At 43.3% G+C, this 23,611-nt stretch overlaps 1 protein-coding gene across 11 annotated transcripts in view; it reads right to left on the bottom strand.

Moving 5' to 3' along the window:
* Positions 1-23,611, bottom strand: part of LOC118397707 (otoferlin) — a 129,757-nt gene that overhangs the window by 69,505 nt on the left and 36,641 nt on the right. For all 11 annotated transcript variants that reach the window (XM_052470681.1, XM_052470680.1, XM_052470686.1 and 8 more), the window contains exons 3-5: positions 23,001-23,089; positions 6,136-6,235; positions 2,407-2,603 (exon numbers count right to left, since the gene is read on the bottom strand). In XM_052470681.1, coding sequence (XP_052326641.1) covers positions 2,407-2,603; positions 6,136-6,235; positions 23,001-23,089 — 386 coding nt within the window. The remainder of the gene's footprint in view (positions 1-2,406; positions 2,604-6,135; positions 6,236-23,000; positions 23,090-23,611) is intronic.

Genomic DNA, 23,611 nt, shown 5'->3' with positions numbered 1-23,611 from the left:
TGTACAAGTACAGTGAAATACTTAATGTGCAAGTCCTACCCAACAGGACAGTATTCAATATCAACAAAATAAAAAATAAATTAAAATTAAAATACGGGAGAAATCAGAAATAAGAAAAGAAGCTACAGTTGATGTCGGAAGTTTACATACTACACTTAGGTTGGAGTCATTAAAAAATGTATTTCAACCACTCCACAAATTTCTTGTCAACAAGCTATAGTTTTGGCAAATCGGTTAGGACATCTACTTTGTGCATGACACAAGTCATTTTTCCAACAATTGTTTACAGACAGATCATTTCACTTATAATTCACTGTATCACAATTCCAGTGGGTCAGAAGTTTACATACACTAAATTGACTGTGCCCCCTGTCCCCTCTGTGTGTGTTTTTCCATGAGTTTACTGTCCTGTACGACTGACAGGTCTTGCTCTTTGTTACCGCAGTGATTAGGGGATGACAGGTGCCCTCGTCTAGCATCAAGGACAGGTGTGTGTATAGTGTACCTGTGGACAGCACAGTGGAAACTGAGTCTGTGTTTGTGTTTCAAGACTGCAAGTGTGGAATGGATACAGTGTGTGTGTGTGTGTGTGTGTGTGTGTGTGTGTGTGTGTGTGTGTGTGTGTGTGTGTGTGTGTGTGTGTGTGTGTGTGTGTGTGTGTGTGTGTGTGTGTGTGTGTGTGTGTGTGTGTGTGTGTGTGTGTGTGTGTGTGTGTGTGTGTGTGTGAAATAATACAGTTCCTCCTTAGTCTGTGTCTTCCTTACAGGACACGTACAGTATGTACAGTTATTTCTACTTTAGTTTATTTGGTACATATTTTCTTAACCGTATTTCTTGAACTGCGTTGTTGGTTAATGGCATTAGAAAGCGTTTCACAGTAAGATCTACCTACACCTGTTGTATTCGGCACATGTGACAGATACAATTGGATTTGATTTGATTTTGATTTGACTATGGGGACACACTATAAAAACTATTTCCAGTAAATAGAACCCACTAAATCAGTACAACTAAACTCTCTGAGATTATAAGAGTTATTTTCAGTTCAACAGATTTTTGATGACGATTCATGGCCAGAGCCCCATTTCATTGTAATGCCCAGTTGACTCCCATTATAACCAGTCTATTATATGAAAGACTCATGTTAATACATCCAAATAAGTGGCTGATGTATGGTCACACACACACACACACGCATGTACAGACATACACACACAGGCGATCACGCATGCACACAAACACACACACGCACACATTCACAACATTATGACGATGGATTAAGGGTCCTAGCCGAGCCAGGCAGACTGGTCAATGTGAAATCAATATCACCTACGCATTATTAGCCCACACATTATTCAGCAGAAAACACAACACCACACAGAGAGAGAGAAGGCTAAGGTCGGGTCTACACTTGACACCAACATGCGACTTATGCTATTAGAATACGAAGATCGCATTGAAAGGACGGGTCTAGACGCACAAAAGTGGTCTGATTGTGTTCAGATCTGGCTGATCACAGGTGGTCAGGGATGCATTGTGTGTGGATTTCTCCTTAGTCTGGATGCAATCGGGCTACCGAAAGCCCATACAGTGAGCGAAGTCATCAACACTTCTCCCACAAGTCCAAAAAACTGTTGTTTTGGGATCGGGATGCACCTTTTCATTATAAAGTTGAGGAAATATGTTCATAACGTGTTTGCTGGCTAGCTAATATTTATATACATTTTGGGGGATTTGGCTAGAGTTCTGCTAACAAGTATGCTATGCTTTCAGCGTTGCTTGCTAGCTTGCTGGCTAGTTACAAAGGTTATCTGTCTAGTTAGCAACAGCAGTTAGCAACTGCCAACAGTTGTTGTTGTGTTATGATACTGGCATTTGAATATAACACAGGAAAAGGAAATCCGGACACACTGTGGACACGGTAGACACATTTAAATGTAGGTGTAGACGCATGACACGTTCAGAATTCCATGATCAAAACTCTATGATCAGAATACTAAAGCTGCATGTACTGTCAAGTCTAGACAGGGCCTAATGGTCATCCGCAGAAAGCACTGCCTGGAGGCTGGCACATACTGCTGTAACACATTCACTCCATACAAACTTGTAGACTATGGTGCCAGCTACAGGAGTAGTAAGGTCTGTTCAAATGCATGGTGTGTACAGTAGATGATGATTACGGTGATGTCTTTACTTTAGTTGTTATTAATGATGATGAAGATATATATTTTCTATATGGTGTATTTTGAGCGTAATGGTGTATTTAATGATTATGCTCACAATAATGATGTCTGCTTTGATATGTTTTTTTTGTTAATGACATTGTTTTAACAATGGTGTTGATGCACGCACATTTATAATGACGCTGATGATGTTTCAGCTATAATAATGGAGTTGTCGACTCACTTCCTAAAAGTGGGAATTCCATGGAGGGATCGCCCCTGTGACACTCCTGACCCCTGGCTGTGTCCGGAGAGCAGACTGTCCGTCTCAAACTGGAACGTTCCCTCCGGGTCACCCGGGATGTCCAGGAATTCTCCGTCACTCCAAACCCCCACAGTCCCATCCATCGTCGTGTACTTGATGTATATGGTAACACTGGCCTGGAATGGAAGCGTCAACCAATGAAAATTAGGCAAAACAAACTAGAAACACACTATGGTCAGAGAGTAAGTTGACAACAACTAATAAAGGCTTCATAGAGCATTCACAAGGTCATCATTAGCAATACATAGATGCTCCACAAATCATTCATAATCAATTTCATATTGCTTAAATGAAATGGTAATATAAAAGTGGCAGTGAAAGAGGTAGCCAAGGTCCGTTGCTCTAATCTTTTCTTGTTTTGTTAAGTGACATGTATGCCTCAGGATTGCGGCATCCGGGATTACTTACCCTCTCTGCTGGTATGTAAGTCAATGGGTGAGAGAGAGGGAAACACACTAGGGGTAACTCAACCCAACTCTCCCCTAGCCATTGCTCCACGACAGGGTGGGTAACACATCTCCAAACTATCCCCATAGGGGACATCTGTAGTTAAAGAGACTCAAAATCTTCATAATGACGTCTTTAATTAAACTGGAACAAAGAATCCATTCTTGGTTGAAATTAAACTAAAATTGACTTCCGGCTTTCTTGACAAGTGAATATGGGGGGAAAAAAAGTGTGACAACTGTAAATTTGTGAGACAGAATCTGCCTACAATTTCTGTAAAACAATTGTTGTAAAGCTCAATATTGGTTGATAGAGACAGTTGTGGTCACTTGCAGCACAAAGATACATTTGGTTTGACAGTAAGTGCTTAGATTGATCTGAACAGGAAGATGCAGAGACAGAGCAATTCTTCTTTCCTGTCTTCTGGGGACTAATACACCTCCCTGGACAGTCAACTGATCTTTATTACAACCCAAGCAATTTGTTACATTTCTCTCGCTCTCTTTTTCTCTCCTTTTCTCTCTTTCCCTCTTTCTCCCCTCTCTCTCTCTCTCTCTCTCTCTCTCTCTCTCTCTCTCTCTCTCTCTCTCTCTCTCTCTCTCTCTCTCTCTCTCTCTCTCTCTCACTCCCTATCTCTGCCCTGTGACTGCAGAGCCAGTGAAGTTAGAGGCGTTACCATGGTATCCCCGCATCTTTCAGCAGGACGCGTTAAATAAAAACACCTCTGTTCAGTTTAAACACAGGTGAGACTCTGGGCCGGCTGTGTTCATCTACTCTCTCATCTACTATTCTGACTTGTGTGTGACATCATCTCTATGGAGCCATTTCCTGGCTGCGTCATGAAAAGTTGCAGATACCAGCTTTGTTTACTAGCAGTGGATACGACCACATGCAACTTCAAATGCCGCTTGTGCAAGTAAACAAACACGTAATCAGATGATTACCGTTTACAACATCGCTATTGTAACGGCCGTCGTCGGTGGAAGAAGGTGAGGACCAAGGTGCAGCATGGTAAGTGTTCGTGATTTTTAATATAATCAAAACTAAACAAAATAACAACTAGGAAGAACGAACAAACGAAACAATCCTGTCTAGATGACACACAAAACAGAAAATGATCACCCACGAAACACAATAGAAAACAGGCTACCTAAGTATGGTTCTCAATCAGGGACAACGATTGACAGCTGCCTCTGATTGAGAACCATACCAGGCCAAACACAGAAATAGCAAATCATAGAAAAACTAACATAGACAACCCACCCAACTCACGCCCTGACCATACTAAAACAAAGACATAACAAAAGAACTAAGGTCAGAACGTGACAGCTATGTCATCAAAGGATTGATTACCTAAATGTTAGCTCGCCAGCGAGGCTAGGTAAAATATCACAACTAGAGCTAGATAAAGACAGAAAAATAAAATACTTGTTGAACATAATTATAGCCATCAGTCCTGCGTGTTTTCATGGTTATCACTCATTCCCTGTTAAGTGTGTCAAGGTCCCAACATCAGTGTTAGCTATTGTTAGCTATTGGTGCCGGGATAAGCTCTCACACAGTCTCTCTCTCTGTTTCTCTGTCCTCCTCTCTATAACGCTCTTGATCTCTCCATCCCTTGCTCCCATTATCTCACACTTTCTCTTTTCCATTCTCTCACATACTGTTTCTTTCTTTATACAGTGCATTCGGAAAGTATTCAAACCCCTTGACTTTTTCCTAATTTTGTTAAGTGACAGCCTTATTCTAAAATGGATTAAATGTTTTTTTCCCCCTCATCAATCTACACACAATGATGACCATAATGATGAGGCAAAAACAGGTATTTAGAAAGTTTAAAAAACTGAAATATCACATTTACATATGCACTCAGATCATTTACTCAGTACTTTGCTGAAGCACCTTTGGCAGCGATTACAGTCTTGATTCTTCTTGGGTATGACGCTACAAACTTGCCAGCTCTGTCAAGTTGGATGGGGAGCGTCGCTGCAGTGCTATTTTCAGTCCCTCCAGAGTTGTTCAATCGGGTTCAAGTCCGGGCTCTGGTTGGACCACTCAAGGACATTCAGAGACTTGTCCCGAAGCCACTCCTGCGTTGTCTTGGCCGTGTGCTTATTGGAAGGTGAAGAACCTTTGCCCCAGTCTGAAGTCCTGAGAGCTCTGCAGCAGGTTTTCATCAAAGATCTTTCTGTACTTTGCTCTGTTCATCTTTCCCTCGATCCTGACTAGTCTCCCAGTCCCTGCCACTGAAAAACATCCTCACAGCATGATGCTGCCACTATCGTGCTTGACCGTAGGGAGGGTGCAAGGTTTCCTCCTGACGTGACGCCTGGCATTCAATCCAAAGAGTTCAATCTTGGTTTCATCAGACCAGAAAATCTTGTTTCTCATGGCCCGAGTCCTTTAGTTTCCTTTTGGCAAACTCCAAGCGGGCTGTCATGTCCCTTTTACTGAGGAGTGGCTTCAGCCTGGCCACTCTACCATAAAGGCCAGATTGGTGGAATGCTGCAGAGATGGTTGTCCTTCTGGAAGGTTCTCCCAGCTCCACAGAGGTTCTCTGTGCTCTGTCAAAATGACCATTGGGTTATTGGTCTCCTCCCTGACCAAGGCCCTTCTCCCTCGATTGCTCAGTGTTGGCCGGGCGGCCAGGTCTAGAAAGAGTCTTGGTGTTTCCAAACTTCTTGTATTTAAGAATGATGGGAGGCCAATGTGTTCTTGTGGAACTTCAATGCTGCAGACATTTTTTGTTCCCCTTCCCCAGTTCTGTACCTTGACACAATCCTGTCTCTGAGCTCTACGGACAATTTCTTTGACCTCATGGCTTAGTTTTTGCACCTGAGCTCAATTTCAGATCTGATAGCAAAGGGTCAGAAAATGTTATTTGTAAACATTTCTAAAAATGTGTTTTTCCTTTGTCATTAATGGTTATTATGTGCAGATTGATGAAGAGAAAATATAATTTAATCAATTTTAGAACAAGGCTATTAAGTAACAAAATGTGTAAAAAGGGAAGGGGTCTGAATACTCTCCAAATACACTGTATGTGGCTGTTGGATCAATACTCACCTGAGGTCAATAAAATACTTATCATTTTGGCTGTGTTCAGTATATACTGTATGATGTCCATAGATCAGTATGGAGGATTCTCATTCTTATGGCTATGGATATCTAAACTGATCAGGGACCAGTGTTGGGAATTACCCTGATGGCGGTGTTGTTGTCGTCGATGAGTGTGTCTGTCACCTCTAGCTGGCCCTCCTCTGCCACCTTCTGTAGAACCATCTTGAAGGTTCCAATGACTCTGGAACAACAGAACCACAATAACCATGATCAACCACTGTTTCACAAAAAGAGCAGAATATTCCTGATTCAGTGGGTCGTGGCATAGAACTGTGCCTTGGCTAAAAACACTGGTATTTTTATGTGATTGTTCAGAGATAAGACTTCAAGTAGGCCACATTTGCATTTTAGCTGGGTTTGCTAGGTTCCATTAGGTTGATAGTGTTGTCCTTGCACAGCTCAGTCTGTCTCTCTGTATCTATCTCTCTTTTCACTGTCTTCCTTGACTATCTGACATTCCCATCAAAATCAAATCAAATTTTATTTGTCACATACACATGGTTAGCAGATGTTAATGCGAGTGTAGCGAAATGCTTGTGCTTCTAGTTCCGACAATGCAGTGATAACCAACAAGTACTCTAACTAACAATTCCAAAACTACTGTCTTATACACAGTGTAAGGGGATAAAGAATATGTACATAAGGATATATGAATGAGTGATGGTACAGAGCAGCATACAGTAGATGGTATCGAGTACAGTATATACATATGAGATGAGTATGTAGACAAAGTAAACAAAGTGGCATAGTTAAAGTGGCTAGTGATACATGTATTACATAAGGATGCAGTCGATGATATAGAGTACAGTATATACGTATGCATATGAGATGAATAATGTAGGGTAAGTAACATTATATAAGGTAGCATTGTTTAAAGTGGCTAGTGATATATTTACATCATTCCCATCAATCCCATTATTAAAGTGGCTGGAGTTGGGTCAGTGTCAATGACAGTGTGTTGGCAGCAGCCACTCAATGTTAGTGGTGGCTGTTTAACAGTCTGATGGCCTTGAGATAGAAGCTGTTTTTCAGTCTCTCGGTCCCAGCTTTGATGCACCTGTACTTACCTCGCCTTCTGGATGATAGCGGGGTGAACAGGCAGTGGTTCGGGTGGTTGATGTCCTTGATGATCGGGGGCAGGTAGTTTGCCCCCGGTGATGCGTTGTGCAGGCCTCACTACCCTTTGGAGAGCCTTACGGTTGAGGGCGGAGCAGTTGCCGTACCAGGCGGTGATACAGCCCGCCAGGATGCTCTCGATTGTGCATCTGTAGAAGTTTGTGAGTGCTTTTGGTGACAAGCCGAATTTCTTCAGCCTCCTGAGTTTGAAGAGGCGCTGCTGCGCCTTCTTCACGACGCTGTCAGTGTGAGTGGACCAATTCAGTTTGTCTGTGATGTGTATGCCGAGGAACTTAAAACTTGCTACCCTCTCCACTACTGTTCCATCGATGTGGATAGGGGGGTGTTCCCTCTGCTGTTTCCTGAAGTCCACAATCATCTCCTTAGTTTTGTTGACGTTGAGTGTGAGGTTATTTTCCTGACACCACACTCCGTATGTGTGTGTGCCTGTGTGTGTATGTGTGTGAGTGTGTAGGCAGAGTGATGGGAACTGGCTCGGACAGGCAGGGAGAGTCGTTGGCCGCTACAACAACTAACCAGTAAAGAGGAGCAGACGGAGAAATAGACTCTTATTAGAACAACAGAGATAGAGCTACAGACACGGACGCAGATACGGACGCACACAAACACTGAATAAAGGGTAACACACCCTATTTGCTCTATACACCTTCACTTTCTCTATTCCGATACTGATATCGTCACTTTTCCCTGTGATCTCATGCCTGTTTCTCTCTCAGAGAATATTAAACTGCAAAAATTCAAACCCGGCCAGGTCGCTCAAGATCCACTGCGAAATTAGACGTCCGATCATGTAAGCAGGATGTCAGGAGATTACTTCAAAACCGTCCTCTAGGGACAACGGTGAGCACTATTACAATTGAGATTTGCTAGGGTGTTGTGGGCGGGCGTAAACTGCCAGCTCCGGCTCCGAGGGTCGCGTGTTCAATCCCAGTGCTAGGCAATCCCAGTGCAAACCTTAACCCCTAAACTATTCAGAATTAATGCCTGAATTTTAACTTTCAAAATGTTACGTTCATGGACAAGGGATTGGACACCTGATTTTGCGGTAAGACAGTCAGAGCTTGTTGCCAAACCAGCAGGTCTGTTCTCGACAAGCACACACACGGACACACACAATATCCTCTGCCCAGCCCCATCACCCATCCGCCAGTGAGTACTTGTTGAAGTTAAGTAGCAACCAACTCTATCCCCATTCCAACACCTGACAGTTATTTCCTTACAATATTGTCGGGGGAAACTCATTAGCTGCTATCGCTGCCCTGAGGAAAAACAACTTTAACAAAGTGTCTAAGAAAACGTAGGTGATTTATTCCTTTAGCATATCAACTTTAGAGTGCTGTTAACTTCCTGTCCTTTAGCAAAGTTGCTGCCTAGAATAACAACATTTTAGCAAAATTGCTGCCTAGAAAAACAACATTTTATTATCTTCAATTGTTTTTGACCCCCCCAAAAAGCCAAAGGCTGCAAATGACTTTATTGGGCGATAAGCCTATCTCAATTCTCATTCTCTAACATTCCATAGTTTCCCAATGTACCAGACTGCATACAGAAATATGGGTTACACTCTATGACCAACAAGAACAGTGTAAAGGATTCATTAAGCCTTCATAGAGCATTTATAAGGCCTTCATATGTGCTTCACAAATCATTTACAAGCAAATGTAATTTGAATTGGCTGTTTGTTAAAAGTGGGAGCGAAACCTGGTACCATTTGTATTCAGTCAGAGAATTATAAAGGTGTGAATAATTGATATAGTTTCCCCCGGACAATATTGTAGCAGAGCAATCAATCACACACCACACAAAGACCCAGTAAACTACTACTATATATCCACACACACACACACACACACACACACACACACACACACACACACACACACACACACACACACACACACACACACACACACACACACACACACACACACACACACACACACACACACACACACACACACACACACACATACACATTAATCCACTGGGAGCCCAACTACACGTAATATAAGACAACCACAGTCAATAGTCTCACACTCTGTCACATACACACACACTGGAGGAGGTTGAGGGGGGGGGGGTTCTCCTAAGGGATGGTCAGTAACAGTGAGAGGCCTGGGGATTATGAGAAGTGACAGGCAGGGAGCAAACTTGGGCCATTAGGATATGTGTGAGTGTGTGTGTGTGTGAGAGAGAGAGAGAGAGAGAGAGAGTAAGAGAGAGGCTATTTGGTGCTTTCACTAAAATACCAATCACAAACCACCATTGTGTTCATCACTCTAAATTCTCTGTATCCACTTTTATTTCACCAACCATTCTCTCTTACCTGGTTGCATCCAGTTCTAATTGTTCAACTTTGTGCAACTAGTTGCAAGCCTCAGCCAATCAAAGCAAAATACTTTTGTCACATGATCCATTCAAAGTTTCAGAATTCTAACCAGTTATCATGTCAACACAGCTACCTGTCACTGCCAGTGTGCATAAAGGTTGACAGAAGAGACATTAGCAGAATGGGAGATATCTACCATTTGGCATCATGGCTAGTCAAATGAACATGGTTTGGCAGTCAATAAATGCAATTATTGAAGTGAACCCAAACCTTTCCCTGACCAGTTTCAACTGAAATTGTTCACCCTGAACTGTGCTAATTAGCTAGCTAACATTAGCTTAATTCCTTGCTAGCATGGTTAGCTCGTTGCTAGCTAGTCATGTTGGTGTTCGTAATGTCATTTTGTCTAGCTAGCCAGCAGCTCAACATGGGGGTAGTGCAGAATAAAAAAATAAAAATATGACAGAAGCAGCCTCAATCTGATTTGCTGTTGCAAACTATTTTTGCTGTTGCGTCATGTAACAGCAAAGTTGCTTGAGATGATGTCACTTGCAACCTGAAACTGCAACTAAAAGTGTGTGAAAGTTGCTTCATGCATTTCTAGCCTGACTCTCTCTTGCTTTCCACCCTTTCCCTCCCTTCCCTCCCTTTCCACCCTTTCCCTCTCCTACCCTTTCCCTCCCTTTCCCCCCTTTCCCTCCCTCTCCCTTCCTTTCCCCCCTTTCCCTCCCTTTCCCCCCCTTTCCCATCCTTGCACTCCCTTTCCCTCCCTTTCCCACCCTTTCCCTCCCTTTCCCTCCCTTTCCACCCTTTCCCTCTCCCACCCTTTCCCTCCCTTTCCCTCCCTCTCCCTCCCTTTCCCCCCATTTCCCTCCCTTTCCCTCCCTCTCCCTCCCTTTCCCCCCCTTTCCCTCCCTTTCCCATCCTTGCACTCCCTTTCCCTCCTTCTCCCACCCTTTCCCCCCTTTCCCTCCCTCTCCCTCCCTTTCCCCCTTTCCCTCCCTTTCCCTCCATCTCCCTCCCTTTCCCTCCCTTTCCCCCCTTTCCCTCCCTTTCCCCCCTTTCCCATCCTTGCACTCCCTTTCCCTCCCTTTCCCCCCTTTCCCTCCCTCAACCTCCCTTTCCCCCCTTTCCCTCCCTCTACCTCCCTTTCCCCCCTTTCCCTCCCTCTCCCTCCCTTTCCCTCCCTTCCCCCCCTTTCCCTCCCTTTCCCATCCTTTACATCCCTTTCCCCCCCTTTCCCCCCCTTTCCCTCCCTTTCCCATCCTTGCACTCCCTTTCCCTCCCTTTCCCACCCTTTCCCACCCTCTCCCTCCTTTTCCCTCCATTTTTCACCACCACCCATGTCTCTCTCAATTTAAGGGCTTTATTGGCATGGGAAACATATGTTAACATTGCCAAAGCAAGTGAAGTAGATAATAAAAAACAAAGTGAAATAAACAATAAAAATGAACAGTATCATTACACTCACAAAAGTTCAAAAATAATAAAGACATTTCGAATGTCATATTATGTTCAAATAGTTCAAGTACAAAAGGGCAAATAAATATGGGTTGTATTTACAATGGTGTTTGTTCTTCACTAGTTGCCCTTTTCCTGTGGCAACAGGTCACAAAAATCGTGCTGCTGTGATGGCACACTGGGGAATTTTACCCAATAGATATGTGAGTTCATCAAAATTGGGTTTGCAGTATGTACATACCCAGCGTGCTACAGAGCTGCAGGAGTTGTGACCTGTTTTTGTTGGTTATGTTGTCGTAGTTCTGCCTATGGTGGGCGTATGGGGGAGGGAATGCTATCACCTCCAGGCAGGTGTCTCTCTCTCTTTCGCTCTCTCTCTCATTCTCACACTCTCTCACCCTCTCTCTGTATCTCTCATGCTTTCCCTCTCTCCCCCTTTTCTCTGTGCCTGTAATCTCCCTCTCTCCCTCCCTCCTGAGAGATGGATGCAGTATGCAGCACAATACTGCAGGCAAATAATAACAACTGCAGCCAAATGAAGGAACAGAATAGTCAATACAGACTATGGAGGATAAACCTTATGTACAGAACTTAACACCAGGTTTAATCCTCACTGTCACAAATCATTCCCCCACCAATGCAGACAGCTAGGCTTCATCTGGAAGTAGCTAAGTCTTTCCATACTGAGTACTGAATAATACCATGGTATACATGTCCTTATTTGGCTCATAGCCAGAATACCTTGGATTACTCTCTAGTTTGGAATATAGCTTATCTCTTTCTTCATAGAAAAGAAAACCAATATCAACTTTTATTGCATCCATCTATTTGGTACAGGAGGATGCAGGATACTGTCCTCTTCACTGTTCTCTCTCCTCCACCCCTTTCTTCTCTCCCCCCCCATCTTCCTCTCCTCTCTACTCTGTCTTTTCGTTATCACGATGGTGATCGATACCTCGATACCTCCTCAGAAAAGTGAACGGTTTGTCAGTTCCTTTCAGCCTTTGTAAGCGTGTACAACTCCTGAATAATTGAAGAAAACCAGCCTATCATGTTCTGGCTCACTTTTTGGCTCTTCAAAAGGTGCCATTCATTATTGATCCTGATGTGCCAAACAATTTACTTTCATCTGCTTCATAATTTAAAGCAGAGGTCATCTCCTTCCTTCTCAAGTGAAATACATGTTTTCTTTCTAGGTCAACCCTCAAAATCTCAAGTTAGCTGTCTTTAAATAAATGAATACAAAAATGTACCTTTACTTAACTAGGCAAGTCAGTTAAGAACAAAATCTTATTCAATGATGGCCTACCTGGGAAGAGTGGGTTAACTGCCTTGTTCAGGGGCAGAGTGACATACTTTTACCTTGTCAGCACCCTTTTGGTTACTGGCCCAAGGCTCTAACCACTAGGCTACCTGCCACCCTGGCTTCTATCGAGCAATACATTAAATTGAAGCTTAACTACAATAATAAGTGTTGCTGTTCGAAGACATGAATGCAGAGAAGATCTTGGAGTACGAGTGGGAAACGATGCACAGGTTGTTTAGTATTCTCTCATAGAAATGACTGTATGCTTTACACTTGCACATGATTTAGTTTTCATCATCACATTACAAAGCAGTGCCCCCCGTTGGCCAACAGTGAGACATGAATAAAACTTGTACACACACACACAGACACAGACACAGACAGACACACAAACACACACAATCTCTCTTGTATGCCCCTGTAAAAGTTAAGGGGCAGTTTATGAGTTCTCTATGTGAGGGGCAGCTACTCTGGCAAATGACAATGACCCTCTGCACTAAAGAGCCTGATGAGGTTTCTATGTTAACGTAGCCAATGCTTGGTTATAATATTGTGGCTACTAAACGTGAACGTCTTGTGTAAAGAATATGTTTGGCAATATTATTTTTAGTTATTGAACCAACTTAATTAATTTTTTACTGGGAATTTATTTAATTATTTGAAGAAATTTGGATAGCTAATTCCAAATGAAAAACTGAACTTAGAAGAAGAGGAAAAAAATGGGTTGCATTTACATGAAGTATTAGTTTGTATTTGTTATTTATTAGGTTTAACCAAAGGGTAAAAGTAAGTTGAGTGTTGAAAGATTGCAACTTAAAATATAGGTTTGCCAAAACAGTTGGCATTGAATCATATATTTGGTTTCAACAAATGTAGTATTTTTCAATTGAAAAAACCTAACTCATTTAGTTGTCACCAGTTAAAGTATTTTTTGTTGTTGGTTGATCCAAAGAGTCTTTGTTTACAGTGCAGAGGAAATGAGGGATACTAGGGATGAAGGCATGATTTGCAGTCTGTGGGGGAAGAGAGGGAGGGAGACGGGGAGAGAGCGGAGGCGAAAGCAGAGAGAAGCTGAGTTTGGGAGGAGAAGATACACATGAATTATACAATGTGAGGGGCTTTGTGGAGGAAGGATTTCATATGCTCACATCCCTTAACACAGATATAATTGGAGGAAAAAACTTTGAGAAGCAATAAGGTTTTGGGTTGTATTAAAGTGCAGTGTTCCCCATTAGTGCAACACCGAGGTTGCATCAATAGTATATGAGGTGATATTAAAGTTTTAAAATGATGCATATAACTGGCCAGGTAAACCACTAAAGTGTGCATGTGCGTGCATGTGTGTCATCATCATCACGAAACTCATTGTGTTTTGGTAACATGACCAGGTCATCCCACCACTCCCTCTTACCCTCCATTGCCGTGAACCAAAAGGTTATGAGTTAAAATCCCAGGTGAGGACATATTGAATAATAATTACTGTCTAAATGAACATGCACAATGTAATCATGAATGTTTATGAGGGTGAAATACAGTGTATTCGGAAAGTATTCAGACCACTTCCCTTTATCCACATTTTGTTATGTTACAGCCTTATTCTAAAATGTCTAAAAGTATTCAATCTACACACAATACCCCATAATGACAATGTGAAAAAAAGGTTTTTAGAGTTTTTGGCAAACAGAAATATCTTATTTACATAACTATTCAGAACCTTTGCTAAATGACTCAAAATTGAGCTCATGTTTATCTTGTTTCCATTGATAATCCTTGAGCTGTTTCGACAACTTGATTGGAGTCCACCTGTGATCATTTCATTTGATTGGACCGGATTTGGAAAGGCTATGTCTATATAAGGTCCCTGTCTATATAAGGTCCCAGAGTTGACGATGCATGTCCGAGAAAAAAACAAGCCATGAGGTTGAAAGAATTGTCCGTAGAGCTCTGAGACAGGATTGTGTTGAGGCACAGGTCCCCAAGAACACAGTGGCCTCCATCATTCTTACATGGAAGAAGTTTGGAACCACCAAGACTCTTCCTAGAGCTGGCCGCCCGGCCAAACTGAGCAATCAACTGAGCTCCAGAGTTCCACTGTGGAGATGTGAGAACCTTCCAGAAGGACAACCGTCTCTGCAGCACTCCACCAATCAGGCCTTTATGGTACAGTGGCGAGATGGAAGCCACTCCTCAGTAAAAGGCAAATGACAGCCCGCTTGGAGTTTGCCAAAGGCACCTAAAGGACTCTCAGATCATGACAAACAAGATTCTCTGGTCTGATGAAACTAAGATTTAACTCTTTGGCTCCTATGCCATGTGTCTTGCCTGGAGGAAATGTGCCACCATCCCAACGGTGAAGCATGGTGGTGGCAGCATCATGCTGTGATGTATTTCAGCTGCAGGGACTGGGATACTGGTCAGGATCGTTGGAAAGATGAACAAAGTACAGAGATATCCTTGAAGAAAACCTGCTCCAGAGCTCTGAGGAACTCAGACTGGGGCGAAGGTTCACCTTCCAACAGGACAACAACCCTGAACACACGGCCAAGACAATGTAGGATTGGCTTCGGAACAAGTATGTCTTTGAGGAGCCCAGCCAGAGCTCGGACTTGAACCCGATCGAACATCTCTGAAGAGATCTGAAAATAGCTGTGCAGTCATTCTCCCCATCCAACCTGACAGAGCTTGAGATGATCTGCGGATAGAAATGGGAGAAACTCCCCAAATACAGGTGTGCCAAGCTTGTAGTATCATCATATCACATTGTCCCCATGTGCAGTTGCAAACTGTAGTCTGGCTTTTTTATGGTGGCTTTGGATTTTCTTCCTCTTTGAGTGGCCTTTCAGGTTATGTCGATGTAGGACTCGTTTTACTGTGGATATGGATACTTTTGTACCTGTTTCCTCCATCATCTTCACAAGGTCCTTTGCTGTTGTTCTGGGGTTGATTTGCACTTTTCGCACCAAAGTACATTCATCTCTAGGAGACAGAACACGTCTCCTTCCTGAGCGGTATGACGGCTGCGTGGTCCCATGGTGTTTATACTTGCATACTATTGTTTGTACAGATGAATGTGGTACCTTCCGGTGTTTGGAAATTACTCCCAAGGATGATCCAGACTTGTGGAAGTCTACACTATTCTTTCTGAGGTCTTGGCTGATTTCTTTTGATTTTCCCATGCTGTCAAGCAAAGAAGCACTGAATTTGAAGGTAGGCCTTGAAATACATTCACTTGTACACCTCCAATTGACTCAAATGATGTCAATTAGCAGAAGCTTGTCAGATGTCAATTATCGGAAGCTTCTAAAGCCATGACATAATTTTCGGAAAATTTCCAAGCTGTTTAAAGGCACAGTCAACTTAGTGTATGTAAACTTCTGACCCACTGGAATTGTGATACAGTGAATTATAAGTGAAATAATCTCTCTGTTAACAATTGTTGGAAAAATTACTTGTGTCATCCACAAAGTAGATGTCCTAACCAACTTGCCAAAACTGTAGTTTGTTAACAGGAAATTTGTGGAGTGGTTGAAAATCGAGTTTTAATGACTCCAACCTAAGTGTATGTAAACTTCCATCTTCAACTGTACATGTAGGTAGGGTTATTAAAGTGACTATGCATAGATGATAGCAACAGAGAGTAGCAGCGGTGTAAATGGGGGGGGGGGGAGCAATGCAAATAGTCTGGGTGGCCATTTGACAAGATGTTTAGGAGTCTTATGGCTTGGGGGTAGAAGCTGTTTAGAAACCTCTTGGACCTAGACATTGTGCTCCAGTACTACTTGCCGTGTGGTAGCAGAGAGAACAGTCTATGACTAGGGTGGCTAGAGACAATAGGGCCTTCCTCTTACACGCCTGGCTTGGTCCCAGTGATGTACTGGGCCGTACCCGCTATCCTCTGTAGTGCCTTGCAGTCGGAGAACAAGCAGTTGCCATACCAGGCAGTGATGCAACCAGTCTGGATGCTCTCGATGGTGCAGCTGTAGAACCTTTTGAGGATATGGGGACTCATGCCAAATTCCGCCATAAGCAAACAAGAAAACGCTCACCCAGAGGTGGCTCTCCAAGTAGCCGGGGACTTTAATGCAGGGAAACTTAAATCCATCTTACCAAATTTCTATCACCATTGTGAATGTGCATTGCAGTGCTAGAGGCGTTACTACAGATCCAGGTTCATTCACGGGCTGTGCCACATCCGGCCATGGCCGGGAGTACGATAGAATGGTGCACAATTGGCGCCGCCCGGGTTAGGGGAGCGTTTGGCTGGGGGAGTTTACTTGGCTCATCGCGCCATAGAGCTCCTTGTGTCATTTCCGGTCACAACTTGTAGACTTGTTTACATGCTGCTGTGCGGTTTGTTGCTAACCTTACTTTGCTACCTGCCAACTTTACGTTTTTTACTTTTTAAATGACCGTTTAATATTTTTTTTAATTTCCTCGCTCAACTTTTTTCATTCAACTTTTTCACTCCAGACGCTTTATTTGGACATGGTTCGGCAGGACTTCCACCAGCCAAAGCTGAGTAGTAACATTAACATTATGCCTTCTAATTGCAGTCACTGTACTCCTAATATACTGGAGAACGATCGCCTTATGACAAAGATAGCTGCAAGCCTAGCTTCAGACGCAATCGTTAGGCAAGGGTATTTTAAGTGTAGGAAAGGATGAAACAGCGTCTGTGCCACTAATAAATGCAGATAGTAGTATAAATCCCCTCGCACAGTCCCCGTAGCCGAACAATTTTCTCATGGCTTCTGGAAGGAAATGCTGTAGGAATGCTCAACCGGTGTCGCTCATTCAGCAGACAGAAACATTCAACCGTTCTCCCCATTAAGCACCAGGTCGGAGTCAGAGGCCGAGCCTTCTCTGGTCTCTCCTCCTCCCATTACGGGGTCTAAGACACCGAAGCCTCCCATCATTAGCTCTGACAAATTGAAAACCCTAGTCACTGGTGACTCTATTACCCGTAGTATTAGACTTAACTCCAGCCACTTTAAAAATGGGAATTGATGGGAATTGATGTAAAATATATCACTAGCCACTTTAAACAATGCTACTTAATATAATGTTTACATACCCTACATTATTTATCTCAAATGTATACGTATATACTGTACTCTATATCATCCACTGAATCTTTATGTAATACATGTATCACTAGCCACTTTAAACTATGCCACTTTGTTTACATACTCATCTCATAAGTATATACTGTACTCAATACCATCTACTGCATCTTGCCTCTGTACCATCACTCATTCATATATCTTTATGTACATATTCTTTATCCCTTTACACTTATGTGTATAAGGTAGTAGTTTTGGAATTGTTAGCTAGATTACTCATTGGTTATTACTGTATTGTCGGAACTAGAAGCACAAGCATTTCACTACACTCGCATTAACATCTGCTAACCATGTGTATGTGACAAATAAAATTTGATTTGATTTAAAACAAATCATCCAGCGATCATACACTGTTTACCAGGGGGCTGGACTACGGACGTTAAGGCTAATCTGAAGATGGTGCTGGCTAAAGCTAAAACTGGCGAGTGTAGAGAGTACCAACAATGTTAGAATGAAACAGTCAAAGCTCACCAAGCGCAACATAGCTTCAGCCTGTAAATCAGCGAGAAAGATGTGTCAGCATCGAGTAATTGTCTCTGGCCCCTTCCCAGTTAGGGGGAGTGATGAGCTCTATAGCAGAGTCTCACAACTCAATCACTGGTTGAAAACTGATTTTTGCCCATCCCAAAATATAGAATTTGTAGATAATTGGCCCTCTTTCTGGGACTCACCCACAAACAGCACCAAGCCTGGCCTGCTGAGGAGTGACGGACTCCATCCTAGCTGGAGTGGTGCTCTCATCTTATCTACGAACATAGACAGGGCTCTAACTCCCCTCGTTCCACAATGAGATAGGGTGCAGGCCAGGCAGCAGGCTGTTAGCCAGCCTGCCAGCTTAGTGGAGTCTGTCACTAGCACAGTCAGTGTAGTCAGCTCAGCTATCCCCATTGAAGCCATGTCTGTGCCTCGATCTAGGTTGGGCAAAACTAAACATGACGGTGTTCGCCATAGCAATCTCACTGGAATAAAGACCTCCTCCATTCCTGTCATTATTGAAAGAGATTGTGATATCTCACATCTCAAAATAGGGCTACTTAATGTTAGATCCCTCACTTCAAAGGCAGTTATAGTCAATGAACTAATCACTGATCATAATCTTGATGTGATTGGCCTGACTGAAACATGGCTTAAGCCTAATGAATTTACTGTGTTAAATGAGGCCTCTCCTCCTGGTTACACTAGTGACCATATCCCCCCGCGCATCCCGCAAAGGCGGAGGTGTTGCTGACATTAACAATAGCACATTTCAAATTAGACAATCAAAAACGACTGTGTTTTCGTCTTTTGAGCTTCTAGTCATGAAATCTATGCAGCCAACTCAATCACTTTTTATAGCTACTGTTTACAGGCCTCCTGGGCCGTATACAGCGTTCCTCACTGAGTTCCCAGAATTCCCATTGGATCTTGTAGTCATGGCAGGTAATATTCACATTTTTGGTGACTTTAATATTCACATGGAGAAGTCCACAGACCCACTCCAAAAGGCTTTTGGAGCCATCACCGACTCAGTGGATTATGTGCAACATTCCTCCGGACCTACTCACTGCCACAGTCATACTCTGGACCTAGTTTTATCCCGTGGAATAAATGTTGTGGATCTTAATGTTTTTCCTCATAATCCTGGACTATCGGACCACCAGTTTATTACGTTTGCAATCGCAACAAATAGTCTGCTCAGACCCCAACCAAGGATCATCAAAAGCCGTGCTATAAATTAACCACCTAACTGAGGAACTCAATTTAAACTTGCATAATACCCTAGATGCTGTCCTACCCCTAAAAACAAAAACATTCATCATAAGAAACTAGCTCCCTGGTATACAGAAAATACCTGAGCCCTGAAGAAAGCTTCCAGAAAATTGGAACGGAAATGGCGCAACACCAAACTGGCAGTCTTCCGACTAGCTTGGAAAGACAGTACCTACAGTAGCTACTTCCTGTTCTTGACACTCCTATGTTGAACATAAACGTTTCCCTATACACCAGATGTGTACCAAACTCACTAAAAGTGGCAGTAATAAAGCCTCTCTTGAAAAAGCAAAACCTTGACCCAGAAAATATAATAACTATCGGCCTATATCGAATCTCCCATTCCTCTCAACATTTTTTGAAAAAGCTGTTGCGCAGCAGATCACTGCCTTCCTGAAGACAAACAATGTATACGAAATGCTTCAGTCTGGTTTTAGACCCCATCATACCACTGAGACTGCACTTGTGAAGGTGGTAAATTACCTTTTAATGGCGTCAGACAGAGGCTCTGCATCTCTCCTTGTGCTCCTAGACCTTAGTTCTGCTTTTGATTTTACTGCTAACCTACAAAGCATGACATGGGCTTGCTCTCTATGGTCACAAGACGCAGGCCTCCTTACTGTCCCTAGAATTTCTAAGCACACAGCTGGAGGCAGGGTTGTCTCCTATAGAGCTCCATTTTTATGGTCTGCCTATCCATGTGAGTGACGCAGACTCTCGACCTTTGTCTATATTGAAGTCTCATCTCTTCAGTAGGTCCTGCGATTGAGTGTAGTCTGGCCCAGGAGTGTGAAGGTGAACTGAAAGGCACTGGAGCAACGAAGTGCCCCTGCTGTCTCTGCCTGGCCGGTTCCCCTCTCCTCACTGGGATTTTCTGTATCAATATCTACTACGGCGGTTGAATCCCTGGCTTATTGGTGCTCTTCCATGCTGTCCCTAGGAGGGGTGCGTCACTTGAGTGGGTTGAGTCACTGACGTGATCTTCCTCTCTGGGTTGGTGCCCCCCCTTGGGTTGTGCCGTGGCAGAGATCTTGTCCTTCTGTAGCTCAGTTGGTAGAGCATGGCGCTTGTAACGCCAGGGTAGTGGGTTCGATCCCCGGGACCACCCATACGTAGAATGTATGCACACATGACTGTAAGTCGCTTTGGATAAAAGCATCTGCTAAATGGCATATATTATATTATTATTATCTTTGTGGGCAATACTCGGCCTTGTCTCAGGATTGTAAGTTGGTGGTTGAAGATATCCCTCTAGTGGTGTGGGGGCTGTGCTTTGGCAAAGTGGGTGGGGTTATATCCTGCCAGTTTGGCCATGTCCAGGGGTATCGTCAGACGGGGCCACAGTGTCTCCCGACCCTTCCTGTCTCAGCCTCCAGTATTTATGCTGCAGTAGTTTATGTGTCCGTCCGGGGGCTAGGGTCAGTCTGTTATATCTGGAGTATTTCTCCTGTCTTATCCGGTGTCCTGTGTGAATTTAAGTATACTCTCTCTCATTTTCTCTCTCTTTCTCTCCCTCTTTCTCTCAGAGGACCTGAGCCCTTGGACCATGCCTCAGGACTACCTGGTCTGATGACTCCTTGCTGTCCTCAGTCAAATCAAATCAAATGTTATTTGTCACATACACACGGTTAGCAGATGTTAATGCGAGTGTAGCGAAATGCTAGTGCTTCTAGTTCCGACCATGCAGTAATATCTAACAAGTCATTTAACAATTTCACAACAACTAACTTATACACACAAGGGTAAAGGAATTAATAAGAATATGTAGATAAAAATATATGGATGAGCGATGGCCTAACGGCATAGGCGAGATGCAGTAGATGCTTTGATGTACATTTCAGTCTACCTGGTTGTGCTGCTGCTCCAGTTTCAACTGTTTAGCCTGCGGCTATGGAACCCTGACCTGTTCACCGAATGTACTACCTTGTCCCAGACCTGCTGTTTTCATTTCTCTAGAGACAGCCGGGGCGGGTAGAGATACGCTGAATGATCGGCTATGAAAAGTCAACTGACATTGACTTCTGAGGTGCTGACCTGTTGCACCCTCTACAACCATTGTGATTATTATTATCTGACCCTGCTGGTCATCTATGGACATTTGAACATCTTGACCATGTCCTGTTATCACCTCCACCCGGCACAGCCAGAAGAGGACTGCCCCCCCCCCCCCTCACAGCCTGGTTCCTCTCTAGGTTCCTTCCTAGGTTCCGATCTTTCTAGGGAGTTTTTCCTAGCCACCGTGCTTCTATACCTGCATTGCTTGCTGTTTGGTGTTTTAGGCTGGGTTTCTGTACAGCACATTGTGACCAGCTGATGTCAGAAGGGCTTTATAAATACATTTGAATTTTGAAAATGGATTGATAGCGATTCCTTGTGACGGGCCGGGTGCCTGAAGGCTGATCGCCGGTTAAACAGTGTTTAATCCGACACATTGGTGCGGATGGCTTCCGGGGTTAAGCTGGCGAGTGTTAAGGAGCACGGTTAGGGGGGGAATGTTTTTGGAGGAATCGTGACTCCACCTTGCCTCTCCCGAGTTCGTTGGGGAGTTGCAGCGAAGAGACAAGAGCAAAATTGGGGAGAATTTTTTTTATTTTTAAATTTACAATAATAAATAGACAGCCTCCAAAGTTAGTGATGATGTATCTGTAGTAAGAATGTCAACAGTTAACAGTGCCTAAAAGAAACGTGGTCTGTCGTTTCATTTGTATCATTGGAATCATATGAGTCCGTGCTTATTTTTGTTATTTCTTCATGTATCTCATCTATCATATGCACACGCATACAGAGCCTACTTTGAGTGGAATATCATCTCTAATCATAGAGATAGACAGAGATGTAGCATCTACTGTATATACTGTACCTGTGTTTTTACTTCATCCTTCAAGTCTCGTCCTTAGCGTCTGAGTAGTTGAGCTCAGGTGCGACAGATGCGTCCATTAGCATACGGCGCTAATACAATTTCATGACTGCCTCGCTCCACTCTATTAGAAGCCCATTCAGATGCTCCACTGCAGCCAATCCCACATACAATTGAATCAATCTATCACCTCGCAGTCAAGAAGCGCTAGGAGCTGATTGCCTATCTGAAGTGCCTTTAGCTAGATTATTGTGTGCATTATGTCCGTCTGAGGATGGCAGGAGGAAAGTGATGGAAGGGTTATGGTGACCTTCCCTCAATGTTCCAACTGTTAGTTAGACCCTGGTTAGTATGGTGGTGTGTGGCAGTGTTGTGCGTATTATTATTCCTCTGACCCCTGTTTGGAGTGTGTATTGAGCATGCTGAGATTCAGGTATTTGTTGGTTTGAGTTTTGTTAGTAGTAGCAGTAATCTCGGTTCTGGGTCCATATGTGTTTAGAGACAAAAAATAGGACGAGGATCAGAACTGAAGCGGACCTCCGCCCTCTCTCTTTGCAAGGGGCGGCAGGGTAGCCTAGTGGTTAGAGCGTTGGACTAGTAACCGGAAGGTTGCGAGTTCAAACCCCCGAGCTGACAAGGTACAAATCTGTCGTTCTACCCCTGAACAGGCAGTTAACCCACTATTCCCAGGCTGTCATTGAAAATAAGAATGTGTTCTTAACTGACTTGCCTGGTTAAATAAAGGTAAAATAAAATAAAATTTATGGCCAAATGTCCCCTCACTTTCTGAAATTCAAAAGATGCTAATACCTGTGAAATTGTGATTTGTCCAAAGCACTGAAACTTTCGCTGCTCATTCTCTCACGCATCTCATGTATCATGACAGATCGACGGTACTATTTATGTGTATGTAGTCTCTCCACGAGAGATTATGGTAGTACTTATGTTACAGTGTTGTGTTTGAGTGTATTGTAGGTAACTGACCTGTTGGTGAAGACTTTGCTGTAGTTGAACACTTGAACTTCCAGCATCTCATTTTCATCCACTCTACTGGCAATCGGCCATCGGAACGTCTGAGGGGCGAGAAAGACTAATTAAGGATTCAGCCCAAAACTATGTGACAGTGTGACAGGCTGCACAACCACAGGCTATAATGATTCAACCACAACATCCACAGTTTACAGGAAAATCATTTGACTGACCGGTTTAAAAGTATTTCATGTCAATCATTAACCACAACAGGCAATTTAAAAAAGTCCACCAGCCTTCTCTTACTGGGCCATAGAATATCTAATTACTTGTTTTACTAAGCAAGAGAAAAAATTTCAACCCAACGCCAAAGCAACACCACCGGCAACATGAATAACTGAAATTGTGAGAAAACCTTAATTGGATTTCTTCAAGATAAACCCAAGTTGTGCTGCTGAGTCATCTCTAACAGACACAACAGAAGTTGCACCACAGCATGCAAACGCTATGCATCTCAGTGATCTAATCTCTATTATAAACTGGTTGGTTCGAGCCCCAAAGCTGATTTGCTGACAGCCGTGGTACATCAGACTGTATACCACGGGTATGACAAAATGTTTATTTTT

The sequence above is a fragment of the Oncorhynchus keta genome, chromosome 19 (assembly GCF_023373465.1).
Source record: "Oncorhynchus keta strain PuntledgeMale-10-30-2019 chromosome 19, Oket_V2, whole genome shotgun sequence".
NCBI classification, from domain to species: Eukaryota; Metazoa; Chordata; class Actinopteri; order Salmoniformes; family Salmonidae; genus Oncorhynchus; species Oncorhynchus keta.
This window is presented reverse-complemented; position numbering and strand designations above follow the sequence as displayed.